The 21,058-nt window shown below is 40.9% G+C and overlaps 1 protein-coding gene across 1 annotated transcript in view; it reads right to left on the bottom strand.

Moving 5' to 3' along the window:
* The window catches only part of ALDH7A1 (aldehyde dehydrogenase 7 family member A1), a 43,283-nt gene that overhangs the window by 18,977 nt on the left and 3,248 nt on the right, over nucleotides 1-21,058 (bottom strand). Inside the window, exons 4-9 of the mRNA XM_054589884.1 lie at nucleotides 14,445-14,525; nucleotides 13,799-13,922; nucleotides 11,084-11,216; nucleotides 9,161-9,205; nucleotides 5,519-5,596; nucleotides 834-931 (exon numbers count right to left, since the gene is read on the bottom strand). Of these exons, the coding sequence (XP_054445859.1) occupies nucleotides 834-931; nucleotides 5,519-5,596; nucleotides 9,161-9,205; nucleotides 11,084-11,216; nucleotides 13,799-13,922; nucleotides 14,445-14,525 (559 nt within the window). The remainder of the gene's footprint in view (nucleotides 1-833; nucleotides 932-5,518; nucleotides 5,597-9,160; nucleotides 9,206-11,083; nucleotides 11,217-13,798; nucleotides 13,923-14,444; nucleotides 14,526-21,058) is intronic.

The following is a 21,058-nucleotide window of genomic DNA, read 5'->3' as shown; positions in this document are numbered from 1 at the left end:
GACTGCATTCAATCTATAGGTCACTTCGGCAATATTGATCTTGGGCAGTAACAATAGTTTTCCAAAAAGTGAATGGAATGACTTAATTTTTATTTAGGTCTTTAACTTCCTTCAATGATGCTTTATAGCACTCTATGTAAAAGACTTACATATCTTTTGTTGAATTTATTCCTAAGTTTTTTATTCTTTTTTAATGATATGCTATTACATGGAATTTTTTCACTTTCAGATTGGTTATTGTCAATGTATAGAAATGTAATTGATTTTTGTTTATTGCTGACCTTATTAGCTCTAATAGTTTTTTGTAAACTTGCTTTTTAAAAACAATGCCCAAAAAGCAAATGGGCTGGCAGATTATCTAGTCAAGTCTTCCCTTAAAACTGATAGTCAATATTACCCTTAAAAATCTTTTTTAATCATTCATAAAGTAGAGCATATGTTTATATAAATGACAACAGATTTAAATCTTCTATTCCATGTTCACTGTAGGTCCTGTACTCAGGGATTCCCTTTAAATTGTGAGGTTTTTAAAAATTTGCCAATAGGTCTGATAGAATTTGATAAATACATTTGATAGGATTCTACTGTAGTCATTTAGATTCTACTATAGTCATTTAGAGAGGAAATGACATCCTTTTACAAACTATGCTATTTAAATTTGTGATTGCCCTAATATTAACCCACTAGTAACTGTACCCTTCTTTTTCTTAGACACTCAAATAAACATGGCTCAGATCTCCATGGACATAATCAAGGGGGAAAAAAAAAACTTTTAGATTTCACCCCTGTGCCTCCAAGGGAATTAAAATCCTCTTTGCAAAGCCAACACTTACCAAACCTCTCCTGTACCATAAGGGCCACCTGTTTTCCCACCTGAGTGCTCCCGGTGAAGGACAGCAGGTTCACTCGCTCATCTTTGGCCATTGCAGTGCTACAAGGGAACAGACAACGTCACGCAAGCAGAGGAAACCCAGCAATGGCGCCACCTAATGGAACTAGCCAGAAAACCCTGACATGGGCTCTTGGAAAGTTACAAGAGAGCAGGAGAAGATCTTGGAAATGAACTAGATTTTCACAAGTAGAACTGTATAACAGAGTAGGCTAGCCTCTTCTGTGAGCTCTCTAGAAACAGAAATCACTGTTAAGGAAGAAAGTTGTTCCTGTACTGAGTGGGTAACTGTCCGACATGACCTTAGCATTTCCTTGATGAGCATCCCAGTTATTCTGCAGAATCTTAAACTTCTACTACTACTACTAATTTCTTTAACAATTAAACTACTCTTTTTACTACTCTTAAACTACTAATTTCTTCAACAATTAAAAATCTAAAAACTGTAGGGAAAAATCCTAAGTATCCTTCAAGGAAGATGATTTATAAAAGATGTGCTAGGATTTCCAGATACTAACGACTTGAACCTCTTTGCTCATAGTTTGGTGGCTCAAAGAGCCTGGTGTGGGCCAAGCAGAGTGGCCACAGCATCAGTCTAACATAGGGCACAAAGAGATTGATAAATTCACCTATGCAGGCTTCCCCAGGTTCCACCCAGCAAACATGAGCACTGACATCCAAGGTAATCGTTCTGTAATGCACACCTGCATACTAGAGCAATTACTTCAGCTACTCCAAAGTCAAAGCCAAGGACTGGATGCCCAGAGGGCAAGAATAGACTTGGTTAAAGGATAGAATACTCACATTGTAAATGACATTTAGATAATACATGATGCATATTTTTCACTTATTTAAAAAAATAATAAAAGGAGTAACTAATTGCTCATTTTGGAGGTCACACAGTAAGTAGAGTAGTATGATAAAAGTGACAGAGGGATATTGACATTTTAACCACACCAGTAAGAGTTATAAGACTTGATCTTTAGGACTTCCGGTCAAGATGATGGTATAGGCACACATGGCTCACCCCTTTGCACAACCACATCAAAATTATAACTAAAATAGAGAACAACCATCACTCAGATCATTAGAAATAAAGTTGAATGGAAGTCTGACAACTACAGAATTAAAGAAACCAAGTCCATCCAGACTGGCAGGAGGGGTGCAGACGCAGAACAAGCTAGTCCCACACCCACATAGATAAAAATTCAGGAGGGATATCTCAGGAGCAAGGACTCCCATCCACATACCCAGCTCCCCAGCCCAGGGTTCCAGGGCCCCGAATAAAGTCCCCACAACTTCTGGCTGCAAAACCCAGCAGGGATTGAGTCAGTGGAAGAAACTTCTGAAGTCCCATGCAGTTCCTCTTAAAGAACCCACAGATTGACTCACCTACTCAGATTCACTCCCTCTGAGCTCCTGCAATGGAGGAACAGCTTGCAAGGCAAACAGGGAGGAACTGAAGTGTCTGGCATCAAGGAGAGCAGAGGCCATTGTTACCTTTCTAAACCCTTTCCCCTCAGAGCCACAGAGCCAGCAAGCTGGTGCCATATCTGATGCCACCAACCTGGCTAACACTGTTTGACCTGCCTTGGAGAACCCCAGACTCTGCCCCACCCAGTTATGGGCACACCAAAGCTGCTTTTCCATATGAATGGCTGGTCTTGGCTCATGCTTCACAACTTCCTACATCTCTCAAATAAGCAACAGCTGGCCTCAGGGAGCCCCAGGCCATGCACTAGCAGCTGCCAGCCTAGATGCACAGCATGGCTTAGCCTGGGAATCTCTAAGTCCAGCATAAATAGCCATCTCACATTGCTTTATAGCTCACTCAGTGTGGCACTGGGCAAAACACAGGTGGGGGCCAACCTTGACCTGTACCACCAGGGAAAACCCAGGGCCAGTGTACCCAGTGGACAGACACAGACCACATTGGAGCAGCACCACCCTGCACCTGCACAGCTGATCTTCCATGAAAGGAATAGGGTAGTGGTAAGTGGTCACAGCCAGCCCTTGCAGCTGACTGGCCTGGGTAAATCCCTCTGTAGGGTAAGTGGAGGCAGTCTGACTTCTTCACCCAGGTGTCTGGATAACTAAGGGAAGCAGTTTCTCACAACCCTGAAGGGGCCTGATAAAGTAGTGTTCTCATAGCCTTGGGTCTGGGTCCGATAAACTGTTCACATAGCCTTGAGTAGGCTCACATGCGTGGTATGAAGCTCTGTTGCATAACGTCTGTTGGCACCCTGCCAGCTTTCTTCCTTCTAGTACTTAAGAAGGCAGAGGCTTCTTACTGGGGCACAGACATAGACATGCAAGGGAATGCAAAGGCCCACACTAGGTGCCATGCAGAGGGGACAGGTAATACGCAGTGTGACATGCAGTTTGCAGGGTGTGTGGATCGTCTACCCTTGAATAAAGGCATGTCAGACATTCCAATGGCTCTGTGAATATTCTTCCATATGCATGAATCCCATGAACCTGTCCAGCCCTGAGCAGTCACAGCACACCCTCCCATTGATCTGCCAACAGCAACCAAGGCTCAACTACAAGAGGAGGGTGTGCTCAGCCCACATTAAGGGCACACCTTGAGTACCCAGCTTGGGTGATAGAGGAGGCTGGGCCACTGGACCCTATAGGACCCCTACTACATGAGGCCACACTAGCAAGAGACAGAGTTAAAGAAGCTCTACCTAATACATAGAAACAAACACAGGGAGCTTGCCAAAACGAGGAGACACAGAAATATGGCTCAAATGAAAAAACAGGTCAAAATTCCAGAAAAAAGAGCTAAACAAAATGGAGATAAGCAATCTGTCAGATGCAGAATTCAAAACACTCACTATAAGGATGCTCAAGGAACTTAGTGAGGACCTCAGCAGCATAAAAAAGATCCAGCCAGAAACAAAGGATACACTAACTGAAATAAAGAACAATTTACAGGTAGACAACAGTGGAGTGGATGAAGCTGAGAATCAAATCAATGATTTGGAACATAAGGAACCAAAAACAACCAATCAGAACAAGAAGGAAAAAAAAATCCAAAAAGCAAAAAAACAAGGATAGTATAAGCACCCTCTGGGAAAACTTCAAATGCTCCAACATTTGCATCATAGGGATGCCAGAATGAAAAGACCAAGAGCAAGAAATTAGAAATCTGTTTAAGAAAACTTCCCCAATTTGGTGAAAGAAATAGAAATGCAAGTCTAGGAAGCACACAGAGTCCCAAACAAGACGGATGCAAAGGGGTCCACTCCAAGACACATCATAATTAAATGTCAAAAGGCTGAAATAAAGAAGAGACTCTTAAAATCTACATGAGAAAAGCAGTTAGTTACCTACAGGGGAGTTCCCATGAGACTGTCAGCTGATTTCTCAAAAGAAACTTTGCAGGCTAGAAGAGATTGGCAAGAAATATTCAAAGTCATGAAAAGCAGAGAACTACAGCCAAGATTACTCTACCCAGCAACGATATCATTTAGAATCCAAGGGCAGATAAAGAGCTTCCCAGACAAGGAAAAACTAAAAGAGTTCATCATCACCAAACCATTATTATATGAAATGTTAAAGGGACTTATTTAAGAAAAAGATCCAAACTATGAAAAATAAAATAGCAAAAATATACATCTATCAACAATTGAATCCAAAAATGAAACTAAGCAAACAAGAAGAACAGAGACAGAATCCTGGATACAGAGAGGATTTTGATGGTTGTCAGATGTGAGTGGGGTGTGGGGGAAATGGGTGAAGAGGTGAGGGAATCAGGAAGTACAAATAAGGACTAAATGGTAATGAAATAATATATAATAAAGATTACATATTTAAAAAATTTTTCAAAAAAGCAAAAGAAAAGTATAAATAGGGAGTTACAGAATAGCCACGGGGATGTAAATTACAGTATAGGAAACGCACTAGCCGAAGAACTCATGCACATGACCCATGGACATGAACAATGGTGACGAGACTGCTTGAGGGAGTGGTGGCTACTGGGTGAAGGGGGGCAAAGGGGAAAAAAATCAGGACAACTATAATAGCATAATCAATAAAATATAATTTTAAAAAAAAAAGACCTCTATGAAACTTCACCTAATCATAGTATAAGCCAGTAATAACAACCTCTTTCATCACAGTTCTGAGCAGTTAGTTATAGTCAGTTCCAGCTTAACAAGAGGCTGTGACGTTATGCTAAGTGAAAGAAGCCAGACACAAAGGCCACATGTTGTATGATTTGATTTTATGAAATGTCCCAAATAGGCAAATCCATGGAAACAGAAAGTAGTTTAGTGATTGCTAGGGGAATGGGGTAAAGGGAAGTGACTGCCAATAGTTACAAGTTTTCTTTTGTCTGTCCCCTCAAATGTGTTGGAGTAAGACAATGGTGATGGCTGTGTAGCGATGAATATTCTAAAAACTACTGAATTGTCCATTTTAAAAGAGATAGTTTTATGGTATGTGAATAATGTGGTGTTTTTTTCAGAACAGTAAATTTAAATAAGTATGCTGTATTCCCAGGGTTCCCTTTTTTGGTCAGCACTTCAGCTGCAACTGGGTTTAGTTATTCTATTAAAGACAATTCTAGTCAATCAACCTGGGGTCCTTCCACAGAAAGATATTCTCCGTCTATCGACCTACCCGATATCTGCTCCACCACAAGTCAAGGAACAAATTGCACCAGGCAGCTTGTTGTCCTCCAGAACCTTGGCTATTATCCTAGAAAGGAAAAACAATTACTTCTAAGTAAGGAGGCAATTTAATTTCTTAGGGTTTTTGAAAAACTAGGAATAAATTCCAACACCTGACTTCCCTGTTTCAACTCTCTCCCTCCCCTCCAACATCCAAGCCTGGATTTCCCCTCATATAACAGAAATTAGGTTTTCAAACACTTAAAAGATTCCCCATGGGAATTTTAAAAAGAAATGTTTAACAATCCATGCAAATTAAACAACAGACAAAGCATTGGGCGGGTAGTTCCAGTGACGATTGTCTTCAAGTATTTTCTGCCAAACTATGAGGATATATCTGATTCAACATGGTTGACTGATCACAGGGAATTTTTTTTTTTGCAGGGGTGTCTCTCACTATAAATCCATTAAAATGACAGTAAAGAAATAAAAAAAGAAATAATAAGGAATAAAACCCAGAAAGATGAAGAAATAAAAGAGCATCCCAACAGCAAAAAAAAAAAAAAAAAGGTTGCAACAGATCTCTGCAAAGCAGAGCCAGCTAGAGAAGGGGTACAGGATGAAAATGGAAAGAGGTCCCCAAAACCTAGAGGCACAGCCAAGGGAGCTGGACCTGCTTGTGAAATTGTAAAGAACTTCAGGACAACCATCTGCGGGCTTCACATCGAGCGCAGCTTTTCTTAATTAGTCTCCTACAAATTATATTGTTAAGTTAAAATGACAAATACAGTTCAATGCTGATTAAATCTTTTTTCAAGTTATAAAAATGGCTCCAGTAATTGTTTTCTCTACAACAGAGTTCTTCATTGTGAGCTTCCTGAGGGGCATGGGCCTAAATAGGGCAAGTTTCTTTACATCAATCATCCCAACTTGCTGGCTATTTTCTAACTGGTTTAATTTAAATCTCAAAAAAGATCCAAATCCTATACCCACTTCCATCAAAAAGAAAAAACACAAAAAGATACCATTGTGAACGTAAGTAAATACTCCAATTGTCCCCCGCAAAAAAATGTCCTTTATAGACAAGAACATATGATTTCACTCACATGTGTACCATAAAATAGAAAGCAACAAACAAATAAAACAACCAACTTATAAACACAAACAGAAGGGTGGTTACCAGAGAGGAAGGGGTTGGGGGATGATCAAGAGGGTAAAGGGGGTCAAATTTATGGTGATAAAGGGAGTCTAGACTTTGGGTGGTAAACGCACAATGCAATACACAGATGACATATTGTAGAATTGTGTGAGAGAACCACTTGTGATTACTTGCAGTTTTCTAATGCACTTCATTGGAGAAAAAAAAAAATTAAGAAAAAACATATAATGTTATGTACCAGTGTCACCCCAATAAACTTAATAGAAAATGTCCTTTATAGCACTTTTCTTTTTTCCATCCAGGCAAGGAACACACACCACAGCTCTCATGTCAAAGACTAGGTGTCAGGTTGTACGATTCTTTCCAGGGACTTAGGGTGTATACCCTATCTACACAAGTGAGCAGGCTGCCCTTGAAGGGTAGGAATTTTGCTTTGTAGCCCTGGGTGAAGATTAACAAAACCCTTTCCCCCTAATGCAGGAGAATCTAACCTTAGGTTAGCTCTCTGGTTTTGTTCCTCAGGTTACCTGATGATGTCAGTGCCAACAATGCCACCTACACAGACAACACGGCCTCCGGTAAAAATGACCCCTGAATGGCCAGCCACATCTGGACTAGAATAGCTACCAGAGAACAATAAATAGGAACCTCATACTTTTTGGTGTTCTCTGAGTGCAGTGACTCCTGTAACTATATGTACCTTACAGGCAGCTGAAAGCTCTGCCCATGGAATTGTTACAAGGCATTCTGGCTCCTGTGGGGCATTAGGCTATTAAGGCAGGGCAACCTCCACTTTTGTGCATTGTAGATCTCATCTCCCTACCCCTGTGCAAACTACAAAGACACCAATTAAAAGAAATACCTAATGTTATCCTCCTGGTAAATTAGTATATCCAACAGAGAGTTACAGCATGAGGCCTCTGTTCATCTTATGAGTCTGAATGTTCAGTTAAATTTAAGAACTCCTGTCGGCCCTGGCTGGTGTGGCTCAGAGGATTGACTTCTGGCCTGTGAACCAAAGGGTGGTTAGTTCAATTCCCAGTCAGGGGACATGCCTGGGTTGTAGGCCATGTCTACAGTAGGGGGTTTGTGAGAGGCAACCACACGCTGATGTTTTTCTCTCTCTCTTTCTCCCTCCCTCCCCGTCTAAAAATAAATAAATAAATAAAACCTTTAAAAAGAAAAGGAACTCCTGTTGGCATCATCCTTGCTTAATAATGGCAAAATTTAGTATTTTACTTTGTGCCTTTCATTACAAAATAATATTCTCAATGACCTAAAATATCAGCCATATTCCTATATGAACATTTCAAACAGCTCAAAATGATTAAAGCAAATAATAAATATAAAACATCTCAATGCAACAACAACTTAGAATACTCAGCAGTGTTTTAAACCAGTTGCTTAAAACTGGCAAGCCAGTTCACCGTGACCATGTTAAGTGTTTTAAGTTTGGGGGGTTTTTTAATTAAAAAAAAATTGCCTGAGGAACCTCATCCTTTTTATATGTTTTATATACAGAGTTCTCTGTAATATTTAATTTGAACACCTCTAATTTGAAGGACATGTTTTCCTCAATATCACACATCCCTTTCAACTAAATACTATTCTCTATTTTCCAGTCCACTTTTCAGTTCCTAAGCCAGTGTTCCTATATGATCTAACATTAAGGACTCTCTTACATACAGACTCCACCACAAGCCCTCTTCCAACAACTCGCAAATCAGACAATGCAAACCGTGAAATCATGCATGAAGGCTGCATCTTCACCCCACACAGCAGGTACTCTCTTGTGTACGATCTCTAAATTCCAGAACGATAATTAGTAACACTGATTTTATGGTATAATCAGAGTTGTCAAGTTTTCGAAGAAGAGTAAATAAAACTATTTTTTTTAATCAAAAGATAAAATACATTTTAGGTAGTGAGAGAAGAATCCGTGTAATAATATATTAAAAAACATTTCTTTCTGTTTTGCTAACAGTCTATTAAACAAAAGCAATAAAAGAATTAGCTGGGTAGAAATCAAAACCATTAACATGTTGAAGAGTTATAAAATATAACTTCTAAATTACAAGAAAATTTCCTCTCAGCTGGATTTGCTTTTATTTTGCAAGCGACAGTAACATTTATAAGAGTTCAATCTCAACACTTAACTCAATATCTGGCATGTTTCCAAAGAGTTAAATAAAGTGGCCCTGAAACAGCTCTGTAGACTGCAAAATGATGTAAAAATGTTATTACAACCAAAAGTAAAATAGGTGATCAAAAATCCCATACTTAATATGGCACTTTCACATTACATTAAAAATTCATTCTGGAGCTGGGGCTGAGACCCCACCACATCTCCTGTGCTCTGCATCCATGCCTCCTTTGGACATTAAAGGTTGACTGATGCAAAAAAAAAAAAAAAAAATTAAGTGCCTGTCAATCACCCTTTTGAGATTATTCTATACCAGGAAGAAAGGAAGCCACACATACACACATACTCACTTTGTGACAGCGACACTAATGAGGGAAGTTGTTGGAGCTCCTTTCCTTAAGAGGGTTAAAAAATAAAGGAAAAAGCAACTTAATTCAGTGGAAATCATAAATATCTTTTATTATCAAGCAGAAGCAAAAGTCTTTGTGAGAAAATCTTCTGGTTAGACAACTGGGCCTAGTAACTGAAACAGGAATCTATCCTTCAGCTTGGTGTCTCTGAGGCCTAGCAGACAACAAAACTTTCATAATGCCCTGGCTGCTGTGGCTCAATGGGTTGAGCGCCAGCCTGTGAACAGAAAGGTCACCAGTTCAATTCCCAGTCAGGGCACTTGCCTGGATTGAGGGCCAGGTCACCAGCCGGGGGTGCATGAGACAAATGATGTATCTCTTGCATATTGATATTTCCCTCCCTTTCTTTCTGTCTCCCCCCAATTTCTCTAAATAAATAAGTAAAATCTTTTAAAAAACTTTCATAAATATATAAATGGCAAAAAGCAAATCTGAATCTGCCTGCTGCACTGACCATGGGAACTGTTACATTAATCTTTACCAATATGGTAACTGAACGAAATGGAAATCAACATGAATTTTTCTTGGAAAGCTCGGAGAGCTGCAGGAAAGCACGAGTCCCTTAGGCAGCATGTGCCAAACGTTAACCCTCCCAACCTGCTGCTGTAGGTAGTCACTGAGTACATTCAATTGGCTACATTAAGATCAGCACATAACTAGTGGTAAAATGCAAAGCAGGCAAAGACAATCTCCTGGTTTTCCTGATCTAAGAAGTTCTTCCACTGAACATAAAAGCTAAAAACAGTTAAGTGTTTTTCTCATCTACAAGGTACAGACATTTACTCACTAAACTTTTACTACTGAATATTTTATAAAATGTAAAATTTACTGCATCAAAAGGAATATTGGCCAAGTGCCTCAGTACCATGTGGGAATTCACTTACCAAATTTTTATGAAAGAAAAAATAGAGTCAAACTTTAAAAAGAAGTTGTGACTTACAAGCTCTTTTTTTCTCCTATTTGTTTACCTAGTTTTCTGTTTGGGGAGGGCAGTATAATAAGGATCATTTATCTGGTCTTTGTTTCTGAGTGACAGAAGAAGTCCGTTATGCTAACAAGGTGACTGGCCAGGTGGGCCATGAGGAGGAGTGGGTCCCCCTGGACAGCTTCAAGGTGGGGGTTGGCTGGTCACCAGAAAGACCACATGGGGAAGAGAGGATGATGAATCAAGATTGAGTTCAATCACATGTCCAGTGATTTAATCAAGAATGCCCATGGAATAAAACCCAAATAAAAAAATCTGGACGCCAAAGCTCAGTGGAGCCTCAGGGCTGGGAAGATGACGTGCCCCAACTTCACAGGGAGAGGGCATGGAAGCTCTGCGACCTTCGACCCTTCCGACCTTGCCCTATATGTGTCCCTTACAGTAAAACTATAATCATTAAGTATGGTGCTTTCTTAAGTCCTGGGGGTCATTCTAATGAATTATTGAAACCAGAGGGTCATTGGAACTCCAACTTTGTAGATGGCTGGTCAGAACTGCAAGGGTTCTGGGCACCCGGGGATACTTGCAGCTTGCATCTAAAGCAAGCCAGAGCCAGTCTTGTGGAGGGCGAGCCCTTACATGTGGGAGCCAGGAGGTTCATGTCAGAATTTAATTATAGTAACCCTGCTTGGGGTGCAAACAACGGGAAGGACAAAACTGCGTCAAAAAAAAAATCAAAGTAAAAAAATAAATTTTACCAATGGTAAAATATGTAATAATTCAAAGTTGGCATTTCACAACTAGCAGATGTGACTCAGTATATTAATAGAAAGAGAGCAGAGTAGTAGAAAACATTTCAATACATTTAAAACACTTGTACTAGGACCTAACAATGGCTACTTCTATCCTCCTAAGACATGAAAGTGAGCAGATCTTACCAAAGGCAGACGTTCCCACAGATCATGGCGATGGCGTTGTTCCAGCCGTACACCGCCACAGGGAAGTTGAAGGCAGTGATGATTCCAACCAGGCCTACAGGATTCCACTGCTCTATGAGCGCGTGGCCAGGTCCTGAGGACAAGGGAAGGCGAGGAATATGCTCAAGCATGTTCATGTCATGCATGTCAAATTACTAAGTACAAAGTCTAAAATCTTTCATTTTCAGAACAAAGATGCACAGGACCAAGTGGGGATTCCAGATGCCTTTGTAGTGGATCACTTTACATAGCCGTGGGATATTGGAACACTGATTAGCATACTACAAAAGCTACTATTGCATTACCTTATAAACCATAGTAATAGACACTATGCCCCTGATCCTCATACGGACTGATTATTTCAATTAAGGGCACCCAACCAGAGCAGTAAAGAACCAAAGCAAGGAGTGATGGCTCACAAGCCCTGGTGAAAACCACAAACTGACTGGACAGGCAGTGCTCCCGGCCGTCCACCTTTCAGGCTGCGCTCACGTGGTCAGCTAGAAACAGGGAAGCCGCCAGTCACTGCGCTCCACTGCCAGACCCTCCTCTAGTCCAGGCATCCTAAGCTCCCTTCAGATGAAGTGCTGGCAGGGCCTCTTCCCAGCAGGGCCTGCCTCCTCCTCTCCTGCCCCCCCTCCCTTTATCCCTGACCCCAGAGAGGCCGACACAGCCCTGATAACATCACTCCCTTGCTTAAAACCCTTTGGTTGTCCAGATCACTACTGTAGCTGCCCTCTAGTAAACTCCTCTCCCCTCACAGTGCCCTCCAGCTGTGCTAAAGCAACACAGTTCCCCAAATAAGCCACATTCTCCCATCCTAAGCTTTCATTTTTTCCCCTCCCTATTTAAAATAAGGTCTGCCCCAGCACTCTACCCCTCCCTTCCTTCAGGACTTAACTTGGATTGCTTTCTGCCTTGGATTACTTCACTGTCTCTGGCTAGTTTAGGGGCTCACTATCCTATCCTACCCTACCCTACACCCCATCACAGTACTTACCACGTTCTATTATAATTATCCCTTTACTTATCTCCCACCTGCCTCTCACTCTTATAGGTAAGGAATCTATAACTTTATAAATCCTTTGAAGACAAAGTCTATGGTTTATTGATCAAGTATCACCTATTAGATCACCTGGCACCTGGCAGACACTCAGTAAGCTTTAACTGCATTAAGGGGGTCAAAGTTACCCCAAAGCCTCTGCATAGATGAATAATCCACTCTCTAAAATATATATTTTAAAAATTGTCTTAAAATAAATAAAAATAGAAAAATATATATTTTTTCACTCTGGTTGGGTAGCTTATCCCAATACATCAAGGCTGTGAGTTCGATCCCCGGTCAGGGCACATACAAAAATCAACCAGTGAATGCACAAGTAAGTGGAACAGCAAGTCAATGTTTCTCTCTTTCTCTAAAAAAAATTTTTTTAACTTTATATATATTTTTTCTTTCCTGATCATAAATGTAACATAATTCTCATCATGGACATTTTTGAAAAATACTGAAGAATAGCAAGACATGAATAAGACCCACCAATAATCCTACCACACTAGGATAACCACTGTTACCGCGCTGGCAGACGGCCAGCCCTCGTGTCTTCAGTGCAGCCACCCCCAGTCATCTGTTTGCTCTACTAAAATTGCAAACATTACACACACATAAGTAAGCCCTTAACCTCACCGCTGAAACTTCCCACAGTACAAGGTTGGTCCTTGCAGCATACTGTACCATTATAAAACTGAAAACATCTGTCATTTGGGAACTGGTTAAATAAGGCACATATAGTAGCTTTATAGCAAATGGCCATAAAAATAGATGAAGGAGGAACCTTAGTGGAATAATATGAAACAATTTCTAAGACCCATTAAGTAGGAAAAAGTATAGAACAGAATGTATAGTTTGCTAATGTTTGTGTTTCCAAAAGACACATATTTGCCTATAAGTGACTAAAAGCTCTAAAAAGATATACAAGAAAGCAGAAACATTGACTACTTCCGTGGGAATACTATAGGGGGTCCAGGGGGGATACTTTTCATCCTTCACTCTTTCATTCCTTTTTAATTTTGTGATGAGTATAACATCTCTTCAAAAATAAAACATAACATTAAAGTAATTTAAAAATAAGTAAAAACAACCTTCCCATAAAGTATGGTGTTGGAGGTAGGCACTTCATAAATAGGATTTTTATTACCCACTAACAGATGGCCAAAATTAGCTCTACCTTTGCCTTACGCCATTTAGGTCATTTTTAATGTTTCCTATTGATAACACAATGAACATCTTAATACACAGACCTCTGTCACATTTCAAATTATTTATCTAAATTAGATTCTTGAAATTGGTATTAAATGTAAGGCTCAACTTGTGTCCCAGATCGATTAACACTTCACATTATTATAAGTCCCCATAAAATAGTGTCTGTCTCACACATGGATTTGCTGACACTGAGTTTCATCTTCAAAATTAAAAAAAAGAAAAAAATTTAAGTGTGTTGATCTGCTATTTTCACCTGTTTCAACTTGCATTTCTGAGTAAAAAGATTAGAGATATCTTCATTCATTTATATGCAACTTAACAATTCCTCTTTTGCAAACTGTTCACAGCCAGGGTATTTTTTTTGGAGCTCTCTGTAAGAGCACAGAACTCTTAGCTTAAGTGACTTGATTGCTTACTTTCAGAAGGCAGAATGGGTCCCCCGATCATCCGTGATAAGCCAACAGCATAGTCACAAATATCCACGTACTCTTGAACTTCTCCCACACCTTCTACTAAGATCTTCCCCATCTCCAAAGACACCTAAAAATACAAAAATCCAAGCTATATTTTTCCAACAGAATTCATATTTTAAACATTAAAATGACAAGGCAGAAAATGCCAAACATATTTTGTGTCTGTTTTGTGAAGGTTATAAATTTCAGAAAATCTGTTCATATTTTTCTGAAAAATTTTAAAACCCAAGAATAGTCTTAACTTTTCCCTGTCCATTGTGTTCATCTTTCCTCTAGAGAAAAGACTTTTGAAATGTATAAACTGCTTTTCTTAAAAATCACAATCTTATGTCCTGGCCAGTTTGGCCCAGTTGGTTGAGCATCGTCCCACAAAACAAAAGGTCGTCAGTTGGATTCCTGGTCTGGGAACGTGCCCGGGCTGTGGCCCCATCAGGGTGCATGCAAGAGGCAACCAAGCAAAAGAAAAAGAAGATAAATTGGATGTCATCAAAATTAAAACTTAAAATAAAATCACAATCTTATATACAGAAACGTGTGAAGGCCTTATTCACCTTTAAAAGATTATATTTTTATTACAGAAATACTTTACCAGGCTTCCTAGTACTTGAATCTTCTCCCGCAAGGCATCACCAATCTGTCTCACTATTTCCCCTCGCTTTGGAGCAGGAATCTAAAGAAAAGAATGGAATTTTAGTGTCCAATTCAAAGTGAAAACTCGTTGCCCTGGCTGCTGCGGCTCAGTTGGTAGGGCACTGTCCCACAAACCGAAAAGTCACCGGTTCAATTCCTCGTCAGGGCACATGCCTGGGCTGCAGGTTTAGGCCCTTTGGGCATGAACAGAAGGCAACCAGTTCATATGGCTTGCCCTCTCTTTCTCCCTCCATTCCCCTCTCTCTAAAATCAAAAATAAAATATCAAAGTGTAAACTCATGTCTCTAATACTGTATTAGATAAATAAGCTGTGAGAGAGCAAACTACCAGCAAATGACTTTTTGATCACATCAAGACTGTGACATGGCAAGCCCCAAAGCCAAGACCAACTGCCCAGAAAATATTAAGCTGACAGGTTCATGGCAAGCACGGGACTGTGCCAAGAAGAGAGAGAAATTCAGGGGCTGAACACAATCTTTTGGGACGACTCCAGAAAGCTTAAAATACCTTAAAGACCTACAGGCCTTTATGATTCCCAGCAATGAGTTTTTATGGGCCAAACTGGTTTCATGCCCAAACCCTTGATTCAGCTTCCTCATAAACTGGTATTCCATAACACATTCAAATCATATCATTCATTCACCAAATATTTTCTGAACACCTACTCTGGGGCAGGAGTAATAATAAGCACTGGGACTAAAATAAGAAGCAAGGCATATATGGAGATAGTTAACATATAGTGGGAGGCACAGAGATTAAAAAAAAAAAAAAAAGGCTACAAATAATTACAAATTGCCAAAAGGTCTATTAAGTTCAAGGGGATAAAGAAGGTGCTGAGATAGAGAATACAGGCTTGGAGGATAAATGGGTATATTATTTAACCTAATGTTGGGGAAATCTCTGAGGAGGAAAGATTTAACCTGAAATCCAAAGAATGGGGAAAGTCAACCATAGGAATATTCTACCCAGGGCGGGGAAAAAATATGCGGGAGAGATCCAGGGAAAATAAAAGCTTGTTGTCTTTGAGGGCCTGCTTGGGAAGGTCAGCATGCCTAAAGCTAGAAACTTTTAAGGAGTCAGAATCTTACCCAAGTGCAATGGGAAGTCTTTAATAGTTTTAAGAAGCAAAATAAAAATGACCTGCTTTACCTTTCAAGAGCACTGTCTGATGGGTAGAGAACAGATTAGAGTAGAAGCAAAAAGAGTAGAAGTAGGGAAACCAACTGAGAACTTATTCGGGGCCCTGGCCAGTGGGCTCAGTTGGTTGGAGCATCAACCCATACACCAAAAGGTTGCAGATTCAATCCCTGGTCAGGGCACATACCTAAAATGTGGGGCCAATCCCCATTCAGGGTGTGTATGGGTGGCAGCCAATCAATGTTTTTTCCTTTTTCTCTTTCTCTCTCCCTAAAATCAATAAAAACAGAAAGAGGGAAGAGACTCTGGCTCTCCCTCACCAAGATGGAGAAGAAAAACGAGGACCCACAGGGGATGCAGAGGGGCAGAAACAGGTGGCTTCTGAGCTGAAGCTGCTTCATGAAAGAAAGCAGCAGTCGGTATTCTGAGCTAGGCTCTCTGTGGCTAGTTCCAGTTAAGAAGAAGAAATTCGTTTTTACTACTTAGCCTTCCATATTTTTATACTTTGCTCCTTTTCCCATCAAGAAAAATGTTCCCTTTGAAAAATTCCAGGCTTAACTCAAATGAACTGAATGAAACAGTAGTCTGTGCTCACACAGGCAAGGCCAGCCGAAAGGATCATGGCCACCTAGGGGCTCCACACAAGTGAGAAGCCAAGAGGGAAAGTGCATAGAACAGGAGGGGATCAAGTTCTGATCTGTTCTTGTTCGAGGCCCCAGCAACCTCTAAGGCACTGCCCTCATTGGCAGGAGCCCGGGAGGCAGAGTTAGGAAAGTCTCTGTCTCTTCCCTAAACTTTGAGCTCAGTTGCTTAACTCAAATTCTAACAAGTGGATTCCCAACCGACTCTACCATCACCCAGAAAAGCAACCTATTCCCACTTAGCAGCCCCTATTCTACAAGGAGGTCTAAAAAGTATAAGAAATATGAGAAAGGACACTAAATCCCAGAGTCCAGCACTGCTAAGTAAGAGCAGACTGCTAAATGAGATCCTGAACGCAACAACAACAACAAAGTACAGCCCAGCACTAAAGACTGACATCACAACGTCAGCTGCCACCCCCTAGAGCAAAAACAGATTTAAAGGCCAGTTCAGAAAAAGAAAAGATGCTGGATTCACACTACCTCTTTTCTCAAACACGATTGTAATTATCCTGGGTAAATATATACCCATAATAGATATTTCTGGTCAAATGTTTCACTGGCATTCAAAATAGTGTATACAAAGAATTACATCCTCATATAAATGATGAACTTTATATATTTAATAATAATGTATCAATATTGGCTCAGCAATTGTAAGAAGTGTACCAGACTAATGCAAGATGTTAATAAACTTGCTGAGTGATGGGGGAGGGGGAGAGAACTCTGCACTTTCTGCTCATCTTTCTGTTGAGAGAGCTCAGAACAAGTCACCCCAGAATGTGCCACTCTGATATGTGGATTACTTTGGCCTGAAGGCACTCAAAACCCAGCAGACTCAGGGAAAGCATTTTACCTCCCCTTTACTTCCTAGAAGAATTTAGAAAAGGGGGCTGTATCACGAAGACAGCTAGTACCAGATATAACTTGTTATATCTGAGAGACTTATCTGCATAGCAGGGCAAACAATTGTTTACCAAACATTTGCTCTTTAAAGCCCCAGACCCTTATTCATTTCCTTCATTCAAGATGTTATATAAGCGTCGGTTACCTGGCTGCCTTTCGGTTTCCCATCTTTGATGGAACCTTGATGCCTAAAATTAAAATGTGTCCTTCTGTTACTCTGTCTCAGTCAATTTAATTATTAGACCAGCCACTCGTCTAGACTAGAATGAAAGGAGGGTAAATTTTTCCTTCCCTACAGTATGAACCTAAGGCTGTTCTAAAAAATAAGTCTATTAATTTAAAAAAACAAGTACAATGGCACCTCAGTTCTCTTTGTTAATTCGTTCTAGAACTCAGGACAAGGGCAGAAACCTACAAGTACCGAACAATGAAACATGTTCTCCTGAGGGGCAGCATCATGACTCATACAAGTTCTAGCAAGTGTGACAAGTCCTGAGCAAGCGCCAAGTGCCGACACATTTTTTTCTTGTCAAAATGCAACGAGTACAGGGTCTGATGAGTTCTGAAGCTGATGAGTATCGAGGTAGAACTACATATGTACAAGAATACATGATGTTTAAAAATTTTGCAGTAATTCTAGGCTGGTATACAATGCAATCACAGGTCATAAAATTTTACACAATCATGTACATATGCTGTAACTATAATAAACATAACTATGCAATAAACACATAAAAGAGTAGAAGGAAATGCACCAAAACATAACTCCAATATCCATTCTGTATTGAGAAGGGGATTAAATTTGATTATCTTGTTTACTGCATCATCCGAGTTTTTTAAAAAATAGGGAATAGGTATTGCATTACTTTTATGATAAGAAAGAAAATATGTTCTTACTTCTGGTCAAGATGGCAGCCTAGGCAGACATGGCTCATCTCTTCCCACAACCACATCAAAATTACAGTTAAATATAGAACAGCAATCACTCAGAACCATCAGAAATCAAGCTGAATGGAAGTCTGACAACTACAGAATTAAAGAAACCACATCCAACCAGGTTGGTAGGAGGCGCACAGATGCAGAATCGGCTCTGGTCAGGGCACATACCCTAGTCCTACATCCATGTGTGGTAGATAAAAATTCGGGAGGGACATCTTGGGAGTAAGGAGTCCCAGCCCCACACCAGGCCCCCCAGCCCACGGTTCCAGTGCCAGGAAGGTAACTCCCCACAACTTCCGGCTGCAAGAACCAGCTGGGATTGAGCTGGTGGAAGAAACTTCTAGAGCCCCAAGCAGTTCCTCTTAAAGAACCCACACATGGACTCACCTCCTCAGACTCTCTCCCTGAGCTCCAGCCCCAGGATAGCAGCTTGAAAGGCACAGGAAGCATACAAGGAGAAACTGAAGTGTTCCTGCACCAAAGCGAGCAGAGCCCATTGTCCCTTCTCTAAACCCTCCCCCCAGAGAGCCACAGAACTAGCAGGATGGTGCCATATCTGAGACTCCCATCAACCTGGCTGATAAGTTTACCCAGCCCTGGAGATCCCTTGAGATTCTGCCCCACCCAAGCTGGTTTTTCATATGAATGGCTGGTCTTGCCTTAGGCTTCATAACTTCTTAAATCCTTTAAAATAACCCACAGCCAGCCTCAGTGAGCCCCAGCCACCCTTCCTCTTGCTAAGTGGCCCCAGGCCCTGCACTAGCAGTAGCCAGCCTAGATTTACAGCTTGACTTTGCCTGGGAACCTCCAAGCCCAGCACAAGCAGCAGCCATCTCAGATCGCTTTATAGCTCTCTCAGGGTGGCCCTGGGCAAAACACAGGTGGAGGGTACCTTGCTCTGCACCACCTGAGAAGCCCCCAAGGCTGCATACTCAGGGGTCAGCTACAGATCACATCAGAGCACCACCACCCTGCCCCTGCACATATGATCCTCCATGGAGGACAGAGGTTGGTGGTCATTGGTCACAGACAATCCTTGCAGCTGACTGGCCTGGGTAAATGCCTCCCATTGACCTGCCAACAGCAACCAAGGCTCAACTACAAGAGGAGGGTGTACTCAGCCCACACGAAGGATGCACCTCGAGTACCCAGCTTGGGTGATAGGGGAGGCTGTGCAACTGGATCCTAAAAGACATCTTCTACATTAGGCCACGCTATCAAAACACAGAGTCATAGCAGCTCTACCTAGAACAGAGAAACAAACACAAGGAGGCTGCCAAAATGAGGAGACAAAGAAACACGGCCCAAATGAAAGAACAGATCAAAACTCCAGAAAAAAGAGCTAAACAAAATGGAGATAAGCAATCTATAAATGCTGAGTTCAAAACACTGTTTTGAAGAATGCTCAAGGAACTTAGTGAGGACCTTAACAGCATAAAAAAGACCTAGTCAGAAACAAAGGATTCACTAATTGAAATAAAGAACAATTACAGGGAAACCACATTACAGTGTCTGAAGCCAAGAATCAATGATTTGGAACATAAGGAAGCAAAAAACAACCAATCAGAACAACAAGAATAAAAAAGAATCCAAAAAGACAAGGATCGTGTATGGAGCTTCTGGGACAACTTCAAGAGGTCCAACATTCATCACATACAGGTGCCAGGAGAAGAGAAAGAGCAAGAAATTGGCACTCTGACAAAATAATGAAAGAAAACTTCCCTAATTTTGGTGAAGGAAATAGACATGCAAGTCCAGAGTCCCAAACAAGATGGATACAAAGAGGCCCACTCCAAGACACATCATAACTAAAATGCCAAAGCTTAAAGATAAAGAGAGAATCTTAAAAGCAGTTATTTGCCTGCAGGGGAGTTCCCATGAACCTGTCAGCTGATTTCTCTAAAGAAACTTTGCAGGCTAGAAGGGATTGGCAAGAAATATTCAAAATCATGAAAAGCAAGGACCTGCAGCTAAGATTGCCCTACCCAGCAAAGCTGTCATTTAGAATCAAAAGGCAGATAAGGAGCTTTCCAAGACAAGGAAAAAGTAAAAGAGTTCACCATCACCAACCTATTATTATATGAAATGTTAAAGGGACTTATTTAAGAAAAAGAAGATCTGAACTATGAACAATAAAATGGCAATAAATACACATCTATCAACAATTGAATCTAAAAAACAAACTAAGGAAAGAAGAACAGAAACAGAATCGTGGATACAAAGAGCGTCTTGATGACTGCCAGATGGGAGAGGGGTGTGGCGGAATCAGGGAAGAGGAATCAGGGAAGAGGCGAGGGCTGGTCACAGAATAGCCATGGAGATGTAAAGTACATAGAAGAAATGGAGTAGCCAAGGAACACAGACGCAGGACCCACGAACAGGAACAATGGTGAGGGGACTGCCTGAAGGAGTGGGGGGTGCAGGGGGGGCCAAGGGGAAAAATCAAGACAACTCTAAGAGCATAATCAATAATATATAATTTTTTTAAAAAGCAAGAAAATAAGTTATTTTTTTAAACATCACAATAATGACACTGCTCTGGACACTATTCTCTACCCAGGTAGGGTAAATTCTTACTTGGCACAATTGTTTGCTTTTGGAAGTGGTATTTTCCTGCCCAGGGATAGTTTTGGTTGTGTATAATGGAAACTTCTGCCTAATTTATGGCCAGAATTAAAGTAGAGGAAAAATGTTCCTTGTGTTTTATCCAGGAGCAGTTATTTAGCAAATAACAAAGCTGCATCCAACCCAGGGTCTCTTGGAGAGTCTGCTCCTCCCTAAGGCCCCCCTTGCAATCGCTGATTCAGAGGAAACACTTGGCTCAGCAGTGCCAGGCCCAGCGGCACGTGGTTTTATCACTGGCAGGTTACTGAGGTTTGCCACGTGCCAGGCTCTCCTGTAAGCATTTTACATGATCAATTCATTTAAC

Source organism: Pteronotus mesoamericanus, unplaced genomic scaffold (genome assembly GCF_021234165.1).
Source record: "Pteronotus mesoamericanus isolate MK-2021 breed Mesoamerican mustached bat unplaced genomic scaffold, CSHL_Meso_final scaffold_167, whole genome shotgun sequence".
In the NCBI taxonomy this organism is placed as follows: domain Eukaryota; kingdom Metazoa; phylum Chordata; class Mammalia; order Chiroptera; family Mormoopidae; genus Pteronotus; species Pteronotus mesoamericanus.
Note: the sequence above shows the minus strand (reverse complement) of the source record. Positions and strands in the feature narration are given on the sequence as shown.